The sequence below is a fragment of the Hylobates moloch genome, unplaced genomic scaffold (assembly GCF_009828535.3).
Source record: "Hylobates moloch isolate HMO894 unplaced genomic scaffold, HMol_V3 SCAFFOLD_13, whole genome shotgun sequence".
NCBI lineage: Eukaryota > Metazoa > Chordata > Mammalia > Primates > Hylobatidae > Hylobates > Hylobates moloch.
The window spans coordinates 23,607,320-23,627,757 of NW_026652288.1; the positions used below are offsets into that span (position 1 = coordinate 23,607,320).

Below are 20,438 nucleotides of genomic sequence, written 5' to 3' on the forward strand. Positions count from 1 at the left end.
ACACTGGGAATGACAATGTTTTTTTGTTTGGCAACCAGTGTGGATTTCAGAATAGATAAATCCTTCTGACACAATTTGCATACCACATCCTCTCCTGGACACTTCACCTGCCACTTAGAGCTGGCGTCTTAATGGGTGTGAATTCCTCATAATGGAACCATACCTGGATTTTCCTGGGTCAAGTAGCTATCACATCACTGAGCAGCATAAACAAGTATCAATTCCTGTGGAAAGAGGCTGGTTTGGGCCAGGCACTGTAGCTCACACCTGTATTCTCAGCACTTGGAGGCCAAGGCGGGAAGATGGCTTGAGACCAGGAGTTGGAAACCAGCCTGGGCAACATAGTGAGATCCTCTCCCTACCAAAAAGAAAGAGAGAGAGACAGGGTCTTGCTCTGTCACCCAGGCTGGAGTGCAGTGGCACAACCACAGTTCACTGTAGCCTTGACCTCCCAGGCTCAAGCAATCCCCCTGCCCCAGCCTCCCTGGTAGCTGGAACTACTGGGTGTGGTGCCTGTGGTCCCAGCCACTCCTGAGGCTGAGGCACCATCAGTCACTTGAGCTCAGGATGTCCAGGCTGCAGTGAGCCAAGTTCATGCCACTGTACTTTAGCCTGGGTGACAGAGTAACACCCTGTCTCAAAAAATATTAAAAAAAAAAAAAAAAAAGCTAGTGTTCTGCAGAGGTGTGTGGTATGCAAATTATATACAAAGGATTTGTGTGCTTTCCTCATTTGTTTTGTGTGTGTGTGTGTATTTGTTTTTGTAGTCCTAAATCGGGAAGGCCAAGTTACCATAACCTATACCATTTACTATCAACAAATGTTAACTTTATTTATTTATTTATTTGAGATGGAGTCTTGCTCTGTCACTCAGGCTGGAGTACAGTGGTACGATCTGGGCTCACTGCAACCTCCGCCTCCCAGGTTCAAGCGACTCTCCTGCCTCAGCCTCCCAAGTAGCTAGGGCTACAGGCGCGTGCCACCACGCCTGGCTAATTTTTTGTAGTTTTAGTAGAGATGAGGTTTCACCGTGTTAGCCAGGTTGGTCTTGATCTCCTGACCTCATGATCTGCCTGCCTCAGCCTCCCAAAGTGCTGGGATTACAGGTGTGAGCCACTGCACCTGGAGGTAACAAATGTTAATTTTAAATCCAACTGAGCTTGAGCCCAGGAGTTCGAGACCAGCCTGGGCAACATAGTGAGACCCTGTCTCTAGAAAATATGTAAGTAAATAAATAAATCCAACTGGTATTAGGTACTCTGCTAGGCCAGGAAATATACAGATTTTTAAAAATCAAGAACGTTTAAAAATCCTGAAAGAACACACAGACATAGAGGGAATGAATAAGATAGGGAAGAAACCAGTAAACTACAATACAATGTGATAAGAAAGAATGAGGCAGAGACCATTAATTCCAGCAGGGATTTTAGGGAAAACCTCTGAGAGGTAATGACCCCTGAGATACGTGTTGAACCACAAAATTGTAGAAAAAAGAAAGGAAGGCTTGAAAAAGATAAGGCCAAGCAAGGTGGTTCACGCCTATAATCCTAGCACTTTGGGAGGCTGAGGTGGGAGGATGGCTTGAGCTCAGGCATTCAAGACCAGCCTGCACAACATAGTGAGACCCCATCTCTATAACTTAAAATAAAATTTTAAAAAAGAGAAAAAGGGCTGGTTGCAGTGGCTCATGCCTGTAATCCCAGAATATTTGGAGGCCAAGGTAGGAGAATCGCTTGAGCTCAGGATTTCAAGACCAGGCTGGGCAACGTAGTGAGACCCCATCTCTATAAATTAAAATAAAATTAAAAAAAAAAAAAGGAGGCCAGGCATAGTGGCTCACGCCTATAATTCCAGCACTTTGGGAGGTCAAGGTGGGTGGATCATGAGATCAGGAATTCAAGACCAACCTGGCCAAGATGGTGAAACCCTGTCTCTACTAAAAATACAAAAAAATTAGCTGGGTATGGTGGTGGGCACCTGTAAGCTCAGCTACTTGGGAGACTGAGGCAAAGAATTGCCTCAGGTTGCAGTGAGCCTAGATCACGCCACTGCACTCCAGCCTGGGCAACAGAGCGAGATTCCATCTCAAAAAAAAAAAAAAAGCAGGGGGCTGGGCTCAGTGGCTCTTGCCTGTAACCCCAGCACTTTGGGGGCCAAGGCAGGCAGGTCACTTGAGGCCAGGAGTTCAAGATCAGCCTGGCCAACATGGCGAAACCCCATCTCTACTGAAAATACAAAAATGAGCCTGGTGGTGCATAGCTATAATGTAATCCCAGATATTTGGAGGCTAAGGCATGAGAATCACTTGAACCTGAAAGGCGGAGGGCGCAGTAAGCCAAGACCTCACCACTGCACTCCAACCTGGGCAACGGAGTGCGACCCTGTCTCAGAAACAAAAATAAGAAAAGAAAAGAGATATGGAAGAGTTGCCTGTTTTCTACAGTACATACTAGAGGAAATGACTAAAGCGTTGGTTAAATATTTTTTGAACTTAAAAAAAAACCTGCAGTACATGCAAGAGGTGGCAAGATACTAAGGAATGCTCAGATCAAAAGCTAAGTCACAGCAGGAACCCAGAACCAATAAGCAAGGGCTCTGAAGACAGCTTTCATTTCCAATGCATTTGCTCAACCCCAGTGAATTTGACCTATTTTCTCTGCTTGAAGAAATGCAAGGCCGGGCACAGTGGCTCACACCTGTAATCCCAGCACTTTGGGAGGCCAAGGTGGGTGGATCATGAGTTTAGGAATTCAGGACCAGCCTGAGCAACATAGTGAAACCCTGTCTCTACTACAAATACAAAAATTAGCCAGGCGTGATGGCAGGCAACTGTAATCCCAGTTACTCAGGAGGCTGAGGCAGGAGAACCACTTGAACCCGGGAGGCAGAGATTGCAGTGAGCCGAGATCACGCCATTGCACTCCAGCCTGGGTGACAGAGCGAGATTCTGTCTCAAAATCTCAAAAAAAAAAAAAAAAAAAAGGAGGCCAGGTGCAGTGGCTCACACCTGTAATCCCAGAACTTTGGGAGGCTGAGGCAGGCGGATCACGAGGTCAGGAGTTCGAGACCAACCTGGCCAACATGGTGAAACCCCGTCTCTCTAAAAATACAAAAATTAGCCAGGCATGGTGGTGGGCACCTGTAATCCCAGCTAGTCGAGAGGCTGAGGCAGGAGAATTGCTTGAACTCCAGAGGCAGAGGTTGCAGTGAGCCGAGATCATGCCACTGCACTCTATCCTGGGTGACAGAGCAGGATTTTTCCCCTCTGTCTCGGGGAAAAAAAAAAGGAAATGCAAAAGACAGGAGTAAGGCCTAAAATCTGCTAAATATATGGAATCTAATGCAAACATCCTATAAAATCCTGCTACAATAAGGATAAAGCTAAGTATGAGTAAATTAGAAATAAACCCACCAACTTTCACTCATCCCCAGGAGACTGCAAGAACTGCCCACCTTTCCCAACACTGACACTAAGAGTGGGGAGCAGGGGGTGGGGGTGGGGGGAGGGTGGGAGGGTCCCTTGAGAATTCATTAACAACACACTGTTCAACAGGTTTACAGCCTGAATTCACCAAGGCTAGGTATGAAGACCCTCAGGACAATAATTTAGGTTAAATAGACGAGTCAAAAGTGATCTAAGCATAAAGCAGAAGCAAACATAAATCATCTCTGACAGAATATACCTTCAACAGAAGGCACAAAAATAAAGTCCCATGAATATGATTCACAGTAAAAACAGAAAATCACAAAAGAATCATGACAACCAGGCACGGTGGCTCACGCCTATAATCCCAGCACTTCGGGAGGCCGAGGCAGGTGGATAGCTGAGGTCAGGAGTTCGAGGCTAGCCTGGCCAACATGGTGAAACCCCGTCTTTACTAAAAATACAAAAATTAGCTGGGTGTGGTGGTGCAAGCCTGTAATCCCAGCTACTCGGGAGGCTGAGGCAGGAGAATCGCTTGAACCCGGGAGGTGGAGGTTGCAGTGAGCCGAGATCGCACCACTGCACTCCAGCCCAAGCAACAAAGCAAGACTCTCTCAAAAAACAAACAAACAAAAAAATGGAGCAAACACCTAAATGTCAGAGATAAAGCTATAAAATATTTAGAAAAAAACAGAAATCTTCATGACATTGGATTTGGCAATAGTTTCTTGGATATGACACCAAAAGTACAGGCAAAACAAGAGTAAATTAATTTGACTGAAATTTTAAACTTTTGTGTATCAAAGGATACTAACCCCAAAGTGAAAACACAATTCACAGAATCAGAGGAAAGATTTGCAAATCACATATCTGATAAGGGATTACTATCCATAATATATATTTTTTAAAACCCAAAAACTCCTGTAACTCAACAACAACAACAACAAAAAACCTACTTGAAAATTCGCAAGGACTTAAACAGGCATTTCTCCAAAGAAAATATACAAATAGCCAATAGGCACATGAAAAGATATTCAACATCACTAGTCATCAGGGAAATGCAAATCAAAACCATAGTGAGATACACTTCATACTCATTAGGGCGGGGTAGGTATAAACACACATACACATACACACACAGAGAAAATAACAAGTGTTGGGAGGATGTGGAGAAATTGGAACTCTGGTACATTGCTGGTAGGAAGGTAAGATGGTGCTGCTATTTGGAAAACAATATGACTGTTCCTTGAAAAGTTAAACACACAAATACCCTATTCCACTTCTAGGTATATACTCAAAAAAAATTGAAAGGGCCAAGCACGGTGGCCCACACCTGTAATCCCAGCACTTTGGGAAGCCGAGGTGGGTGGATCACCAGAGGTCAGGAGTTCAAGACCAGCCTGGTCAACATGGCAAAAAACCCCATCTCTACTAAAAATACAAAAATTAGCTGGGCATGGTTGGGGGGCACCTTTAATCCCAGCTACTCAGAAAAGCTGAGGTGAGAGAATCCCTTGAACCTGGGAGGGGGAGGCTGCAGTGAGCCAAGATTGCACCACTGCACTCCAGCCTGGGCGACAGAGGGAGGCTGTCTCAAAAATAAATTAATTAAATAAATAAATATTCTTGCCACAATAAAACAAAAATTTTTAAAAAATTGAAAGTAAGCAGTCAATCAAATACTTGTATACCAAAGTCCATACCAGCATTATTCAAGATAGCAGAAAGGTGGAAGCAACCCAAACGGCCATCAACATATGAATGGATAAACAAAATGTAATATGTAATACATACAATGGAATCTTATTCAACCATAAACGGGAATGATATACTGACACATGCTACAACATGAATTAACTTGAAAATAATTATGCTAAGTGAAATAAGCCGGACACAAAGGAACAAATATTGTAGGAGTCCACGTATATGAGGTATCTAGAATTCATAGAGACAGAAAGTAGAATAGGCTGTGCGTGGTGGCTCAGACCTGTAATCATAGCACTTTGGGAGGCCAAGGTGGGAGGATTGCTTTGAGTCCAGGAGTTTGAGACTAGCCTGGGCAACTTGGTGAAAATCCTATCTCAAAAAAAAAGAAAAAGAAAGTAGAATAGAGATTACCATGGGCTGCAGAGATGGAGGGAGACTCTGTCTCAAAAAAAAAAAAAAAACGAAAAAGGAAAACATACAGCTAACATCATACTCAATGGTGAAAGACTGAAAGCTTTTTCTCTAAAATTAGGAACAAGACAAGCCCACTCGTCATTTTTTGAGGCAGAGTCTTGCTCTGTCACCCAGGCTGGAGTGCAGTGGCGTGATCTTGGCTCACTGCAACCTCTGCCTCCTGGGTTCAAGCAATTCTCCTGCCTCAGCCTCCCAAGTAGCTGGGATTACAGGTGCCTGCCACCATGCCTGGCTAATTTTTGTATTTTTAGTAGAGACAGGGTTTCACCATGTTGCCCAGGCTGGTCTCGAAATCCTGGCCTCAAGTGATTCACCTGCCTAAGCCTCCCAAAGGGCTAGGATTAAAGGCATGAGCCACTGTCCCTGGCCTCATCATTTCTTTTCTTTTTTTTTTTAAGTCTAGTAACGGAGTCTCGCTATGTTGCCCCAGGTTGGTCTCAAATTCCTGGGCTCAAGCAATTCTCCTGCCTCAGCCTCCCAAAGTGCTGAGATTACAGATGTAAGCCACCACACCCAGCCTCTTCATTTCTATTCAACATTGTACTGGAAGTTCTAGCTAGAGCAGTTAGACAATAAAAAGAAATAAAAGGCATCCACATTAGAAAGAAAGAAAACTGAGGGCAAGTGTGGTATCTCATACCTGTAATCCCAGTGCTTTGGGAGGCCCAAGCAGGAGGATAGTTTGAGGCCAGGGGTTTGAGACCAGCCTGGGCAACACAGTGAAACTCCATCTCTACAAAAAAAAATTTTTTTTTAATTGGTTAGGCATGGTAGCACACATCTGTGGTCCTAGCTACTCAGGACACTGTGGTGGAAGGATCACTTGAGCCCAGGAGTTCGATATCAACCCGGGTAATGTAAGGAGACCCCATCTCTAGCAAATGATTAGAGCTAATAAATGAATTCAGCAAAGTTGTTAGATACAAGATCAACAGACAAAATCAGTGGTATTTCCAAATACTGGCAATAAAAAATCTAAAAAGGAAATAAATCAACTCCTTTTACAATAGCATCAAAAAGAATAAAATACTTTGAAATATATTTAACCAAAGAGTATGAGACTTGTACATGGAAAACTATAAAACACTGCTGAAAGAAATGAAAGAAGGTCTAAGTATGGTCATGTATTGCTTAACAATGGGGGCACCTTCTGAGAAATGTGTCGTGTAAGTGATTTCGTCGTTGTGTGAACATCACAGAGTATACTTACACAAACATGGATGGTATAGAGTACTACACATCTAGGCAATATGGCATAGCCTTGCTCCCAGGCTACAAACCTGGACAGCAATGTTACTGTATTGAATACTGTAGACAATTGTAACAGTATTTGTGTATCTAAACATAGAAAAGATACAGTAAAAATATGGCCTTATAATCTTATATGACCACCATCATTTATGCTGTAAGTCATGGACCAAAAGGTTGTTATGTGGCGCACGACTATAAATGGAAAAATATTCATGCTTAAGGATTTGAAGACTATATATATACACACACACACACACACACACACACACGTATATTATATTATATATATTTTTTGAGTCAGAGTCTCCCTTTGTGGCCCAGGCTGGAGTGCAGTGGCGCGATCTCGGCTCACTGCAACCTCTGCCTCGCAAGTTCAAGTGATTCTCCTGCCTCAGCCTCCTGAGTAGCTGGGATTACAGGCACACACCACCATGCCCAGCTAATTTTTTTGTATTTTTAGTAGAGATAGGGTTTCACCATGTTGGTCAGGCTGGTCTTGAACTCCTGACCTTGTGATCCCAACGCTTTGGCCTCCCAAAGTGCTGGGATTACAGGCGTGAGTCATTGCACCAGGTAGAAGACTTAATATTGTTAAGATATCAATACTCCAGCTGGGTGTGTTGGCTCACACCTGTAATCCCAGCACTTTGGGAGGCCGAGGCGGGTGGATCATCTAAGGTCAGGAGTTCGAGACCAGCCTGACCAACATGGTGAAACCCTGTCTCTACTAAAAATACAAAAATTAGCTGGGCTTGGTGGCGCATGCCTGTAATCCCAGCTACTTGGGAGGCTGAGGCAGGAGAATCGCTAGAACCTGGGTGGCGGAGGTTGTGGTGAGCCGAGATCATGCCATTGCACTCCAGCCTGGGCAACAAGAGCGAAACTCCATCTCAAAAAAAAAAAAAATTGAAGGTATCAATACTCCTCAAATTGATCTACCAATTCAAAGCAATCCCTGTCAAAATCCCAGTGGCCCCCCTCACTTTTTTTTTTTTCTTTAGCAGCAATGGAAAAGCTGAGCTAAAATTCATACAGAATTGCGAGGGACAAAACAATCTTGAAAAAGAAGAGCAAAGTTGGAGGACTCAAACTTCCTGATTTCAAAACCTATTATAAAGCTACAGTAATCAAAATAGTATGGTACTAGCATAAATATAAGATATATAATCAATGGAATCGAATTGAGAGTACAGAAATAAATTTATACATCCATGGTCAATTGATTTTCGACAAGGGAAGAATCCTCTCTTCATTAAATGGTGCTGGGACCAAAAAATCGGAAGAGCTCTCACAGAAGGGTCAAAGAAAAGTCTCTTTGCCTAACGGGATCAGTTTATCTCCTTATTGTGCTTCAGCAGACATGATCTCATGAGCAGTGATATTTGAACTCACCACGGGCTCCCAAAATCGCTGAACAGGAGATGAGGGAGGTGGTGGTGGGGGGAACAGCATGGGTCTGTAGGTGAGGATCAATCTCAATCTGAGTCCCAGCACTAAAGACTTACAAATAAATCCGGATTTAGGCAAACCAAGACTTTATTCGGAAAGGATTATTGCAACAGGGGGGAAAAGGACTATTGCAATAAGGGTGGAGAACTATTGTAATAGGAAGAAGGACGGTTGCAATAGGGAGAATGCTGGACTATAAAATAAAAAACAAATCTGGATATACTTAAGGAGAGAGTTCAATGGAAGAGATCCAAGAAAAGGGAAAGAAACTATTGCAACTGAGAGTGGGGATTGGGGGAGGCTACCGCAACCGGGAGAACTCTCCAACCATGAGATCTGCAGCAATCTCCTGGGTCAGGCAGAAAAGGGCTTTCCTTTTACAGAGATGAGTGAACGGGGCTAGAAAGACGCGGGTGTGGGGAAGTGGGGAGAAGAATGGAGGTGGCAGCGATGAGACTACACAGAGACTTTCCCTGGGGTCCGTCTGTTTTCAGGCGGTGGATGAGGAGGGCTGCTTGCTGGCTGCGGCTGAGGCTCGGTCACCGTGTAGATAGGCCCAGGGAGAGCTGCTTCACTCAAGTCCTGTCAAGTCAAGGCAGCCGGGATTTGTCCACATCGTGAGTACAGGCAGGTCAACTATTTGTGAGGCGAAGAACTGGAATTTAGAGGGTCTGGGCCTGACCTTGTCACAGCTAACGACGGGGGCATCCTTGAGTCCTGACCAAGTCACATGCGGAAGGGCGTTTGCGTGTAGTAAGTCCTTTTACTAAGAACACAAAGGGGCCAGGCGCGGTGGCTCACGCCTGTAATCCTAGCACTTTGGGAGGCCGAGGTGGGCGGATCACCTGAGGTCAGGAGTTCAAGACCAGCCTGGCCAACATGGTAAAACCCCGTCTCTACTAAAAATACAAAAATTAGCCGGGCGTGGTGGCAAGCGCCCGTAATCCCAGCTACTCAAGAGGCTGAGGCAGGAGACTCGCTCGAATCCGGGAGGCGGAGGTTGCGGTGAGCCAAGATCGCACCATTGCACTCCAGCCTGGGGGACAAGAGCGAGACTTAGTCTCACAAAAAAAAAAAAAAAAAAGTGGGTGGGGGTTTCTTCAACGTCGCTGTCCACAGGGTTCAGGTCAAGTTCAACATTGTCAGAATGCAGGGACGTCTCTCCATGGTTTCTGAGGCTGAGGAGGAACCCAGGTAAGCACACGCTGGGTTCTCTGGTGAGCACACACCGAGCTGCCTGCATCTCCCCTGCCCAAGAAGGCAGCCAGCCGCCCGGCCAGTGGCGGGAAGGGGAGGCGGCCATTAGCGCCGTTCCCGCCGGGACTTGAAGCGCCTGGCCGCGGCAAGCCCCGCCCTCGGCGCGCCCCCGCGTCCGCGCGCGCTCCTCGGGTCTGCGCGGAGCCGGCGTCGGCGCGCGCTAGGGTGCCTGGCGAAGACCGAGAGAAGCTGGCGGGATCTCAGCGGCGCGGCCGCGGAACCTGAGGCGGTCTGGGGCGGCGGCGCTCCGGCTCTGAAGGGCTCCAGCCAAACGGAGCCCGCGGCCAAACGGTGCCTGCGGTGCCTGAGCTGAGTGAGGCCGAGGCCGGGAGGCCGTGCCCGGAGGTGAGCGTCCCGGGGCGGGGCCGCGCCGCGTCCGGCCGGGTGAGGGCGGGGCGGGGCGGCCGCCTGCGGGTGGGGCTGAGGGGTCGCGGCCTGTGGCCGGGCCGTCGCGGATCGTCGGTGTCTGGGGGAGTCTCGCTTCGGAGGGCCGCGTGTTTGCGACTCAGGAAGGGGCGCCGGCGGCGGAGCCCGGGCCAGGGTCCCGCCCAGCCCAGGTGAGCGGCGACCCCGAGCCCCTGACTGCGTGCGGCTTGACTCCCGGGCTAGCTGAAGGCACAGCTCCTGGTTCTCTCGTAGGGCGTTCCGAAACTTAGTTATGCGCAGCACAATGTTTCTATTTTCAAAGGCGAACGCTGCACGATCGCAGTCCAGTGATACAAAGTATGCCTATTAGTGACTTCACCCGTCTCCCACCACTCACTTTCTTTGATATTTTGAAGGCCTGGTGTTCGCTGATTTCACATTTCCGTAATTTCTTCTTTGTGACTTTTTTTTTCCTTTTCGCTGCCAGTAATAAAAGAGTTTATTACTTGTCAGCAATGATGAATGTTCGTGTGGCGTCCAGCGTTGGTTCCTATGTACGTAATTTGAGATAAGTAAAGATAGGAAACTGCTGATTTGTTTTGATGCGAATGCAGAAAATAATGTGATAGTATGAAGTCTGGCGGGTTGCAGTTTGTTTTTAGGGGGGAAACTTTAAAAGTTCATGTTGTGTCTTCTGTCTATGCTGAAAGTCGGATTTATTTAAAAGGCAATTCCGTGAATACAGAGTATCTTTGTATAACACTAATGTTAGTGCTAGGCATTGGCGGAGTCCCAAAATGTGTAAAAAATATGTGCAGGAGGGAGTGGTTAAGCACACTAGTGATATGAGGCTGACTGCAGTCCAGTGTTAATGGAAGCTCACACTTACTGAGCAGTTCTTTTCTTTTCCTTTTTTTTTTTTTTTTTTTTTTTTTTTGAGACGGAGTCTCGCTCTGTCACCCAGGCTGGAGTGCGGTGGCGCAATCTCGGCTCACTACAAGCTCCGCCTCCCGGGTTCACGCCATTCTCCTGCCTCAGCCTCTCCAAGTAGCTGGGACTACAGGCGCCCGCCACCACGCCCGGCTAATTTTTTGTATTTTTTTAGTAGAGACGGGGTTTCACTGTGGTCTCGATCTCCTGACCTCGTGATCCGCCCGCCTCGGCCTCCCAAAGTGCTAGGATTACAAGCGTGAGCCACCGCGCCCGGCCTGAGCAGTTCTTTTCAGCTGGGCACTGTGGAGGATACTTTACTTGCATTTTAATTTAATAACGTATAATAATTAGCATACACTTGATTGAATTTTTTCATTCAAAAAATTTTAGTACCTACTGTGTACTGAATGCTAAGGATACAATAGTGACAATTACAGACTCTGCCTTTAGACTATACAGTGTCATTGGGCAAAACAGGTATTAAGCAAATAATCAGGGCCCAGAGCGATGGCTGAGGCCTGTAATCCCAGCACTTTGAAAGGCTGAAGTGGGCGGATCACCTGAGGTCACGAGTTCTAGAGCAGCCTAGCCAACATGGTGAAACCCCATCTCTCTCTACTAAAAATACAGAAATTAGCTGGGTGTGTTGAGGGGCGCCTGTAATCCCAGCTACTCAGAAAAACTGAGGCAGGAGAATCGCTTGAGCCGGCGAGAGGTGGAGGTTGCAGTGAGCCAAGATGGTGCCACTGCACTCCAGCCTGGGTGACAGAGCGGGACTCCATCTCAAAAAATAAAATAAATAATCACACAAATAAATGTCAATAAGCCAAGACAGAGGCTAAAACAAAGAATGTAAGTTGTTTTTGAGAGAAGGTAACAGGGAGACTTATCCCAGCTGGCAAAGTTTTCCTAAGAAAGTAATCTTTGAGCTCAGATATTAGGGATAAATAGGAATTAGGGGAAGATGACTCCCAAAGGAGAGAAGAAAGGCTCAGGCAAAGGAAATATATGGCGCGGAGGCTATGGAAGATGATCATTTCAGGAACTTCAGCAGTTGTTGTGTGGGAAGCAAAAGGGTGCTGTGATAAAGTAGGTTAGGGCCAGAGAGATGATGCAGGGCTTGTTTGTTTGTTTGTTTGTTTGTTTGTTTTGATACAGAGTCTCTCTCTGTCACGCAGGCTGGAGTGCAGTGGCACGATCTCGGCTCACTGCAATCTCCTCTGGATTCAAGCGATTCTCCTGCCTTAGCCTCCTGAGTAGCTGGGACTATAATGCGTGCCACCATGCCCAACTAATTTTTGTATTTTTAGTAGAGACGGGGTTTCACCGTGTTGGTCAAACTGGTCTCAAAATCCTGACCTCTGGTGATCCACCCGCCTCGGCCTCCCGGAGTGCTGGGATTACAGACGTGAGCCACCGTGCCCGGCTGATGCAGGGCCTTTTAAGCAATGTTAAGGATTTGGGACCAGCTTTTTTTTTTTTTTTTGAGACGGAGTCTCGCTCTGTCGCCCAGGCTGGAGTGCAGTGGCGCAATCTCGGCTCACTGCAAGCTCCGCCTCCCGGGTTCACGCCATTCTCTTGCCTGAGCCTCTCCGAGTAGCTGGGACTACAGGCGCCCGCCACCACGCCCGGCTAATTTTTTTTTTTTTTGTATTTTTAGTAGAGACGGGGTTTCACCGTGGTCTCGATCTCCTGACCTCGTGATCCGCCCACCTCGGCCTCCCAAAGTGCTGGGATTACAAGCGTGAGCCACCGCTCCCAGCCGGGACCAGCTTTTTCTGTTTCTTTTTCTTTTTTTAACTTTTATAGAAAAATTTTCAAACCACTCAGATGTAGGGAGAGAACAGTACAATGAACTCTCCTGTAATATTACCCAAATGACTTGGACGCTATTTTAACAGTATTAGGAAGTCGTTTAAAGGTTTAACTCCGTCAGAAAAAAAAAAAGTTTAAAGCAAGGTAAGTCTTACTACAAACAACTTTTTTTTTTTTTTTTGAGACGGAGTCTTGCACAGGCAGGAGTGCAGTGGTGCAATCTCCGCTCACTGCAACCTCTGCCTCCCGGGTTCAAGCAATTCTCCTGCCTCAGCCTCCCGGGTAGCTGGGATTACAGGCATGCGCCACCATGCCTGGCTAGTTTTTTGTATTTTTGGTAGAGACAGGGTTTCACTGTGTTGGCCAGGCTGGTCTCGAACTCCAGACCTCGTGATCTGCCCACCTCAGCCTCCCAAAGTGCTGGAATTACAGGCGTGAGCCACCGTGCCTGGCCAACTTTTTATTTCAAAAAGTCATCCTGACTGCTGTGTAGAAACTAGATTGGATGGGGACAAGAATGGAAGTGAGGAGACCACCTAGAGTTGATGGTGGTTGGGACTAGAGTTGTGGCAATGAAGGTGTTGAAAATTTAAGAGTACCTAACTGATCTCTTCTCATGTTAATAATTTTATATTCACACCTATTGGAGGAATCATGGAAGGTTTTCTAAAGGAGATTGTATGTATGTATGTTTTTATTTATTTGAGATGGAGTTTTGTTCTTGCCACCCAAGTTGGAGTGCAGTGACCCAATCTTGGCTCATGGCAACTTCTGCCTCCTGGGTTCAAGCAATTATCCTGCCTCAGCCTCCCTAGTAGTTGGGATTACAGGTACACACCACCAGGCCCAGCTAATTTTGTATTTTTAGTAGAGAGAGACAGGGTTTCACGATGTTGGTCAGGCTGGTCTCGAACTCCTGACCTCAGGTGATCTGCCCGTCTTGGCCTCCCAAAGTGCTGGGATTATAGGCTTAAACCACCATGCCCAGCTAGAGGAGATTGTATTTAAAATGGGCTTTGCACTTCCGTCCAGACCAGAACCCAAGATGGCTGCACTCTTTTTTTTTTTTTTTTTTTTTTTTTTTGAGACGGAGTCTTGCTCTGTCGCCCAGGCTGGAGTGCAGTGGCGCAATCTCGGCTCACTGCAAGCTTCGGCTCACTGCAAGCTCCACCTCCCGGGTTCACGCCATTCTCCTGCCTCAGCCTCTCCGAGTAGCTGGGACTACAGGCGCCCGCCACCACGCCCGGCTAATTTTTTGTATTTTTAGTAGAGACGGGGTTTCACCGTGGTCTCGATCTCCTGACCTCGTGATCCGCCCGCCTCGGCCTCCCAAAGTGCTGGCATTACAAGCGTGAGCCACCGCGCCCGGCCAACTCTTGCTGAGACATGTTGGAGTGGTCATTGCCTCCGAGCGCGCTTTAGCCCTGAGCTTTGTATCAGAAATGCTGTTCCTTTGGGAACCATGGCCAAAGAAGAGATGGAATGGTTCTGGAATAAGAACACAGGTTCAAACCATCCCTTATCTCACCACGTCGCTATCTACAGTTGGTCTCTTCCCATGGCGATGTCCGTCTGCCAACATGGCACTGCTATTGCTGAGTACAGGGGTCTCTTTTTGGCATGTCAGCCCTGTTACTCCCTGGGAAGTTTGAAACTCATTGGTCCCTGTGTCTGGGGCCAGCCAGCACTGATGGACACAACTAAGTTTGCACTCGTCTTCCCTCTCGTGTATCATACCTGGAATGGGATCCAAAACTTGATGTGGGACCTAGGAAAAGGCCTGAAGATTCTCCAGCTATACCAGTCTGGAGTGTTTGTCCTGATTCTTACTGGGTTATTTGTAGGGCTGGCAGCCGTGTGAAGAACTGAGGTGACCAGCATCATCTTCCTACACATTATTGTATTCACCCATCTTTCAGTTTGTCAGTCTTATCTCCAGCCTGGGAAAAGTTCTCCTTATTTGTTTGGATCCTTTTGCGCTTTCAGATCCTCTTGGAACAGTACAGTACCTTGTAGACCGTTATAGTGGAAAAGGGTCTAGTTTTCCCCTTATTTCTAAAGATGGGGTGGCTGCAAAAACTCCCCTTTTTTTGCCCACAGCTTGCCTCATCTGGGCCTAGAAGCAGTTATTCTCTCTCCATATTGGGCTTTGATTTGTGCTGAAGGTCAGCTTTTGGCTCCTTCTTCCTGGGATATTGGAAACAATGCCAGCTCTGTGGCTTCTGCTCTGGGGACTGGGGGTGAGGCTTTGGGTGCCACTGCCTGTGAGTTGCTGGCTTAAAGGACAGTTCTGTTCATTGGTGAGAGCCAGGCCATTAACACCTACGCAGTGTTACTGAAAGAAGAGAGGTGGGAGTGGAGCAGAATTAGTCTATCCCAGCTAGAGAGATAAAGAGGACTAGTTAGTTCTTGGAGCAGCTGCTTTGAGGAGAAAATATATAGCTTTTGACCCAAGAGGAAGATCCAGAAAATTATTGAATATATTAAAGTTTTTTTTCTTGCATTTCTAGAAAAGCCTCTTAATTTTATGCTTTCTCATCCAAGTCATGTGCCATTTTTTTCTGAAACTGAATTAAAATACTTACTAAAGAAAAAAGGGGGGGGGGGGGTCCTTTGTGACATAACATTTCAGTATGGAGCTCTGGAATGAGAATGTCCTGGAATGAGAATGTCTTGGTCAGCCCTGGAATGACTCAGTAAGTAACCTTGCCAGTCTCTGCTTAAGTGTCACCTTTTCCATAGGGTTTTCTCATTTAAATTACTGTTGTCACTGCTACTTTGGTCCTTGGAGTACATAACTATCCCATTAAAAATATATTTTCTTCATTACTATGATTACAGCTAAAATAAGCTGAAACTTTCCAAAAGATTTCATTTTCTATCACTTAGTATGTAGTAAACCAGAATTCACAAAATATACAAATGAACTGTCTTTTAAGTATTTGGTTCTGATGCTATCATAGTTAGTTGCTCTTGGAGGCTTGGGGGCCTAATCACATTCCATAGAAGATCTAAGTAAAAGGAACCCAACATGGAAGTGTGATCCATTGGTTTCTTTTCCCTCGTGTTTAATACCTGGAATGGCCTTATCCTTAAAAAGAAACTTAAGCTTCTATCTAAAGATAGCATGTCTGGTTGTATAATACCTTGATACAAATCCATAATCTAAAAAAAAAGTGGCCAGTTTTTTGTTTGTTTTTGCATTTTTTTCTCCTCAAATTCCTTTTGACCATGAAATATATGTTTTAAAAAATAAAATTGTAATGTGCAATTTTTAATTTAATTTTTAATTATGCATTTAATTCTTTTTTTTTCCTTCTCTCTCTCTCTTTTTTTTTTTTTTTTTTTTGAGACAGAGTCTCACTCTGTCGCCCAGGCTGAACTGGAGTACAGTGGCATGATCTCAGCTCACTGCAACCTCTGCCTCCCAGGTTCAAGCAATTCTCGTGCCTCAGCCTCCCGAGTAGCTGGGGAATATAGGTGTGTGTTCCCACGTCCGGCTAGTTTTTGTATTTTTAGTAGGCACAGGTTTTGTCAGGTTGGCCAGCCTGGTCTCAAACTCCTGGCCTCAAGTGATTTGCCCCCCTGGGCCTCCCAAAGTGTGGGGATTACAGGCATGAGCCACTGTGTCCAGCCACATTTAATTCTTTTATTTATTTATTTATTTATTTTAGGCAGAGTTTCAATTTGACGTCCAGTCTGTAGTGCAGTAGTGCAATCTCAGTTCACTGCAACCTTTGTTTCCGGGTTCAAGCGATTCTCCTGCCTCAGCCTCCTGAGTAGCTGGGACTACAGGCGTGTGCCATCATGCCTGGCTAATTTTTGTTTTTTGTTTGTTTGTTTGTTTGTTTGTTTTGTTGTTTTTAGACGTAGTCTCGCTCTGTCACCAGGCTGGAGTGCAGTGGCGTGATCTTGGCTCACTACAACGTCCGCCTCCCGGGTTCAAGCGATTCCCCTGCCTCAGCCTCCTGAGTAGCTGGGACTACAGGCGTGCGCCACCACACCTGGCTATTTTTTTTTTTTGCATTTTAGTAGAGATGGGGTTTCACTATGTTGGCCAGGATGGTCTCCATCTCCTGACCTCGTGATCCACCCACCTCAGCCTCCCAAAGAGCTGAGATTACAGGCATGAGCCACTGTGCCTGGCCAATTTTTGTATTTTTAGTAGAGATGGAGTTTCACCATATTGGCCAGGCTGGTCTTGAACTCCTGACCTCAAGTGATCCACCTGCCTCAGCCTCCCAAAGTGCTGGGATTACAGATGTGAGCCACCACGCCTGGCCCTGTCCTTATCATTCTTTGGGTACCTTTTCTGGGGCAAAACTTTCCATGTTCATCTTTCTCTGCCCCAGTCCTGAAGTTATCCTTTTCTCGAAGGAGTCATTTAAGAAAAACATTCTCCTTACACAGTAGAATATTTAGAAACCAAGATATAGGCACTTGGTGTGCTCATTGCTTCTGGTATGTCATTGCTTCCAGGCCTTCTCAGCAGACCAGTGGTTTGGACTACACCTGTCACTTGGTGTCCCTGGAAGATTGGTTCCAAGACCCCCATAGATACCAAAATCTGCTGATGCTCAAGTCCCTTACATAAAATAGCATACTATTTGCAGATAACATATGCACATCCTCCTGTATACTGTAAATCACCTTTAAATTACTTATAATACCTGATACTGTGTAAATAGCTGTTATGTAATTTTTAAATTTGTATTATTTTTTGTTGTATTGTTTTTCTTATTTTTTTTTCCTTGAATATTTTTGATCCATGATTGGTTGAGCCTGCAGATGCATAGGGCTGTTGCCCAGGCTGGAGCACAGTGGCATGATGATGGCCTACTGCAGCCTTGGACTCCTGGGCTCAAGTGATCCTCCCACCTCAGCACCTCAACCTCCTGAGTAGCCGGAACCACAGAGGTGCACCGTAATGCCTGGCTAACTTTTTTTTTCTGAGATGAAGTCTTGTTCTGTTGCCCAGGCTGGAGTGCAGTGGTGTGATTTCAGCACACTGCAACCTCTGCCTCCCAGGTTCAAGTGATTCTCCTGCCTCAGCCTCCTGAATAACTGGGACTACAGGTGCATACCACCATACTTGGCTAATTTTTATATTTTTTAGAAGAGACAGGATTTCACCACGTTGGCCAGGCTGGTCTCGAACTCCTGACCTCAAGTGATCCACCCACGGCTGAGCACGGTGGCTCACACCTGTAATCCCAGCACTTTGAGAGGCCGAGGCAGGTGGATCACCTGAGGTCGGGAGTTCGAGACCAGCCTGACCAACATGGAGAAACCCCGACTCTACTAAAAATAAAAAATTAGCCAGGTGTGGTGATGCATGTCCGTAATCCCAGCTACTCGGGAGGCTGAGGCAGGAGAATCTCTGGAACCCGGGAGGTGGAGGTTGTGGTGAGCCGAGATTGTGCCATTGCACTCCAGCCTGGGCAACAAGAGCGAAACTCCATCTCAAAAATAAATAAATAAATAAATACAAGTGACCCACCCACCTCGGCCTCCCAAAGTGCTGGGATTACAGGCATGAGCCACTGCGCCTAGCCATTTTTTGTAGAGACAGTCTCACTATTTTACCCAGGCTGGTCTTGAACTCCTTGGCTTCAGCAATCCTCCTACCCTTTCCTCCCAAAGTGCTGGAATTACAGGTGTGAGCCACATGCCCAGTTCATTTGCTAAGTCAAATGGTATATTACACTTTTTTCATCATAAGTTTTAAGAAGTCTTTCTTTTGTCAGATTATCAGACTTGAAAATATATTTTCTATCATTGCTTTATTTTGATGATGAAAATGACAGCTTTGAGTTTGCTCACTTTTTCTTTAGACCCTTTTAAGTAATACTTTAGGACTACATGGTAACTTACATATTAAGCTTTTTACTTACTTTCTTTTTACTTTTACAGTAAGGTGAAAGAGAATGAAAGACGTAGATAACCTCAAAAGTATAAAAGAAGAATGGTAAGTTAATTCAAACCGAATTGCTTTGTTAATGCCTTAGTTAATATTGTCCTGTATTTTTATTACATTTCACTGGCAGAGATAGTAGAGTACGTTTTAATTATGTATGACTACTTCATTGTCACCTACTATGTTGAAGTAATTTTTTTTTTACCAGAGCTGCATTAAACAAATTTTATTGAAGTTACTGAATATTTTTTGTTACTAATTTTAAAAAGTTAAATTATCTGTGTTCATACATTACTTCTGTTATTTGGTAAATTAAATAACTATTTACCTCATTAGCCTCTTGTGATAGATATACTATTTTAGTGTCACAGTGGGAATATGGCTTTGGAGTCAAATAAACCTAGGCTCGAATCCCATCTCTGCCTTGTATTACCTCTCTGGCCTTTGGGCAGCTTAGGTAAATTCTTTGAGCCTCAATATCTCATCTATAAAATGAGGATATAAATACCTACCTATCTGAAAGGTTATATGTATGTATCTTTTTTTCTTTTTCTTTTTCTTTTTTCTTTTCTTTTTACAGACAGGGTGTCTGTTGCCCAGGCTAGAGTGCAGTGGTGCAATCATAGCTTATTGGAGCCTTGAATTCCTGGGGACAAGTGATCATCTCACCTTGGCTTCCTGAGTAGCTGGGACTACAGGCTTACACCACTGCCTCCAGTTAATTTTTAAATTTGTAGCAATGAGGTCTCACTATATTGCTCAGAACTCCTGGCTTCAAGTGATCCTCCTGCCACAGCCTCTCAAAATGCTAGGATTATAAGCGTGAGCCACCATGCTTGGCCTATTATTTATTTTTTAACTCAGGTATTTATAGGCTTATATAAATATTTGATGCTAATTATATAACTGTGAGGTTGTTGGCCGGGCACAGTGGCTCACGCCTGGAATCTCAGCACTTTGGGAGGCCGAGGTAGGTGATCACCTGAGGTCAGGAGTTCGAGACCAGCCTGGACAACATGATGAAATCTCATCTCTATTAAAAATACAAAAATTAGCCAGGTGTGGTGGCAGGCACCAGTAATCCCAGCTACTCGGGAGGCTGAGGCAGGAGAATTGCTTGAACCTTAGAGGCGGAGGTTTCAGTGAGCCAAGACCACACCACTGCACTCCAGCCTGGGTGACAGAGCAAGACTCCTCCATCTCAAAAAATAAATAAAAATAAATAAATAATTATGAAGTTGTATCAGAGGTCTCCAAGACCACCCCTAGTTTTGATGATTTACTGGAAGAATTTGTAAGATTTAGCATATAGTTATACTCATGATTATAATTTATTACAGTGAAGGGTTACAAAGCAAAATCAGCAAAGGGAAAAAGTGCATGGAGAAAACCAGGCACAAGCTTCCAGGGGTCCTCACCCAGTGGAGTCACCCAGGATGTATTTAATTCCCCCAATAACAAGTTGTGACAAATACATGTGAAGTATTATCTACCAGGAAAGCTCACTGGAGATGAGCCTAGAGTTTTTAGTGGGAGCTAGTCACATCCTAAAATTTCAGACTATCATAAGGAAAGCAGGAGTTCAATATAAATCACATTGTTTGTATAAACTGTACATTGAGCCATCCTTATAAATTTAGGGTTATGGGAACCTTCTAGAAATCCAAGTTTGCAGATGCGGCCGGGCGCGGTGGCTCATGCCTGTAATCCCAGCACTTTGGGAGGCCAAGGCGGGTGGATCACGAAGTCAGGAGATCGAGACCATCCTGGCTAACACGGTGAAACCCCGTCTCTACTAAAAATACAAAAAAATAATTAACTGGGCATGGTGGCGGGCACCTCTAG

At 45.4% G+C, this 20,438-nt stretch overlaps 1 protein-coding gene and 1 pseudogene across 3 annotated transcripts in view; both read left to right on the top strand.

Moving 5' to 3' along the window:
- Positions 1-9,720: 9,720 nt before the first annotated feature.
- Positions 9,721-20,438, top strand: part of UBXN2A (UBX domain protein 2A) — a 64,028-nt gene continuing 53,310 nt past the window's right edge. Inside the window, exons 1-2 of one of the 3 annotated variants that reach the window (XM_032172351.3) lie at positions 9,721-9,907; positions 18,590-18,644. In XM_032172351.3, coding sequence (XP_032028242.1) covers positions 18,604-18,644 — 41 coding nt within the window. In that variant the 5' untranslated portion in view covers positions 9,721-9,907; positions 18,590-18,603. Of the gene's footprint in view, positions 9,908-9,973; positions 10,120-18,589; positions 18,645-20,438 lie in introns of those variants that run through there. The other 2 variants (XR_009209350.1, XM_032172352.2) reach the window with 2 other exon arrangements.
- Positions 14,042-14,537, top strand: LOC116480022 (succinate dehydrogenase cytochrome b560 subunit, mitochondrial-like; annotated as a pseudogene).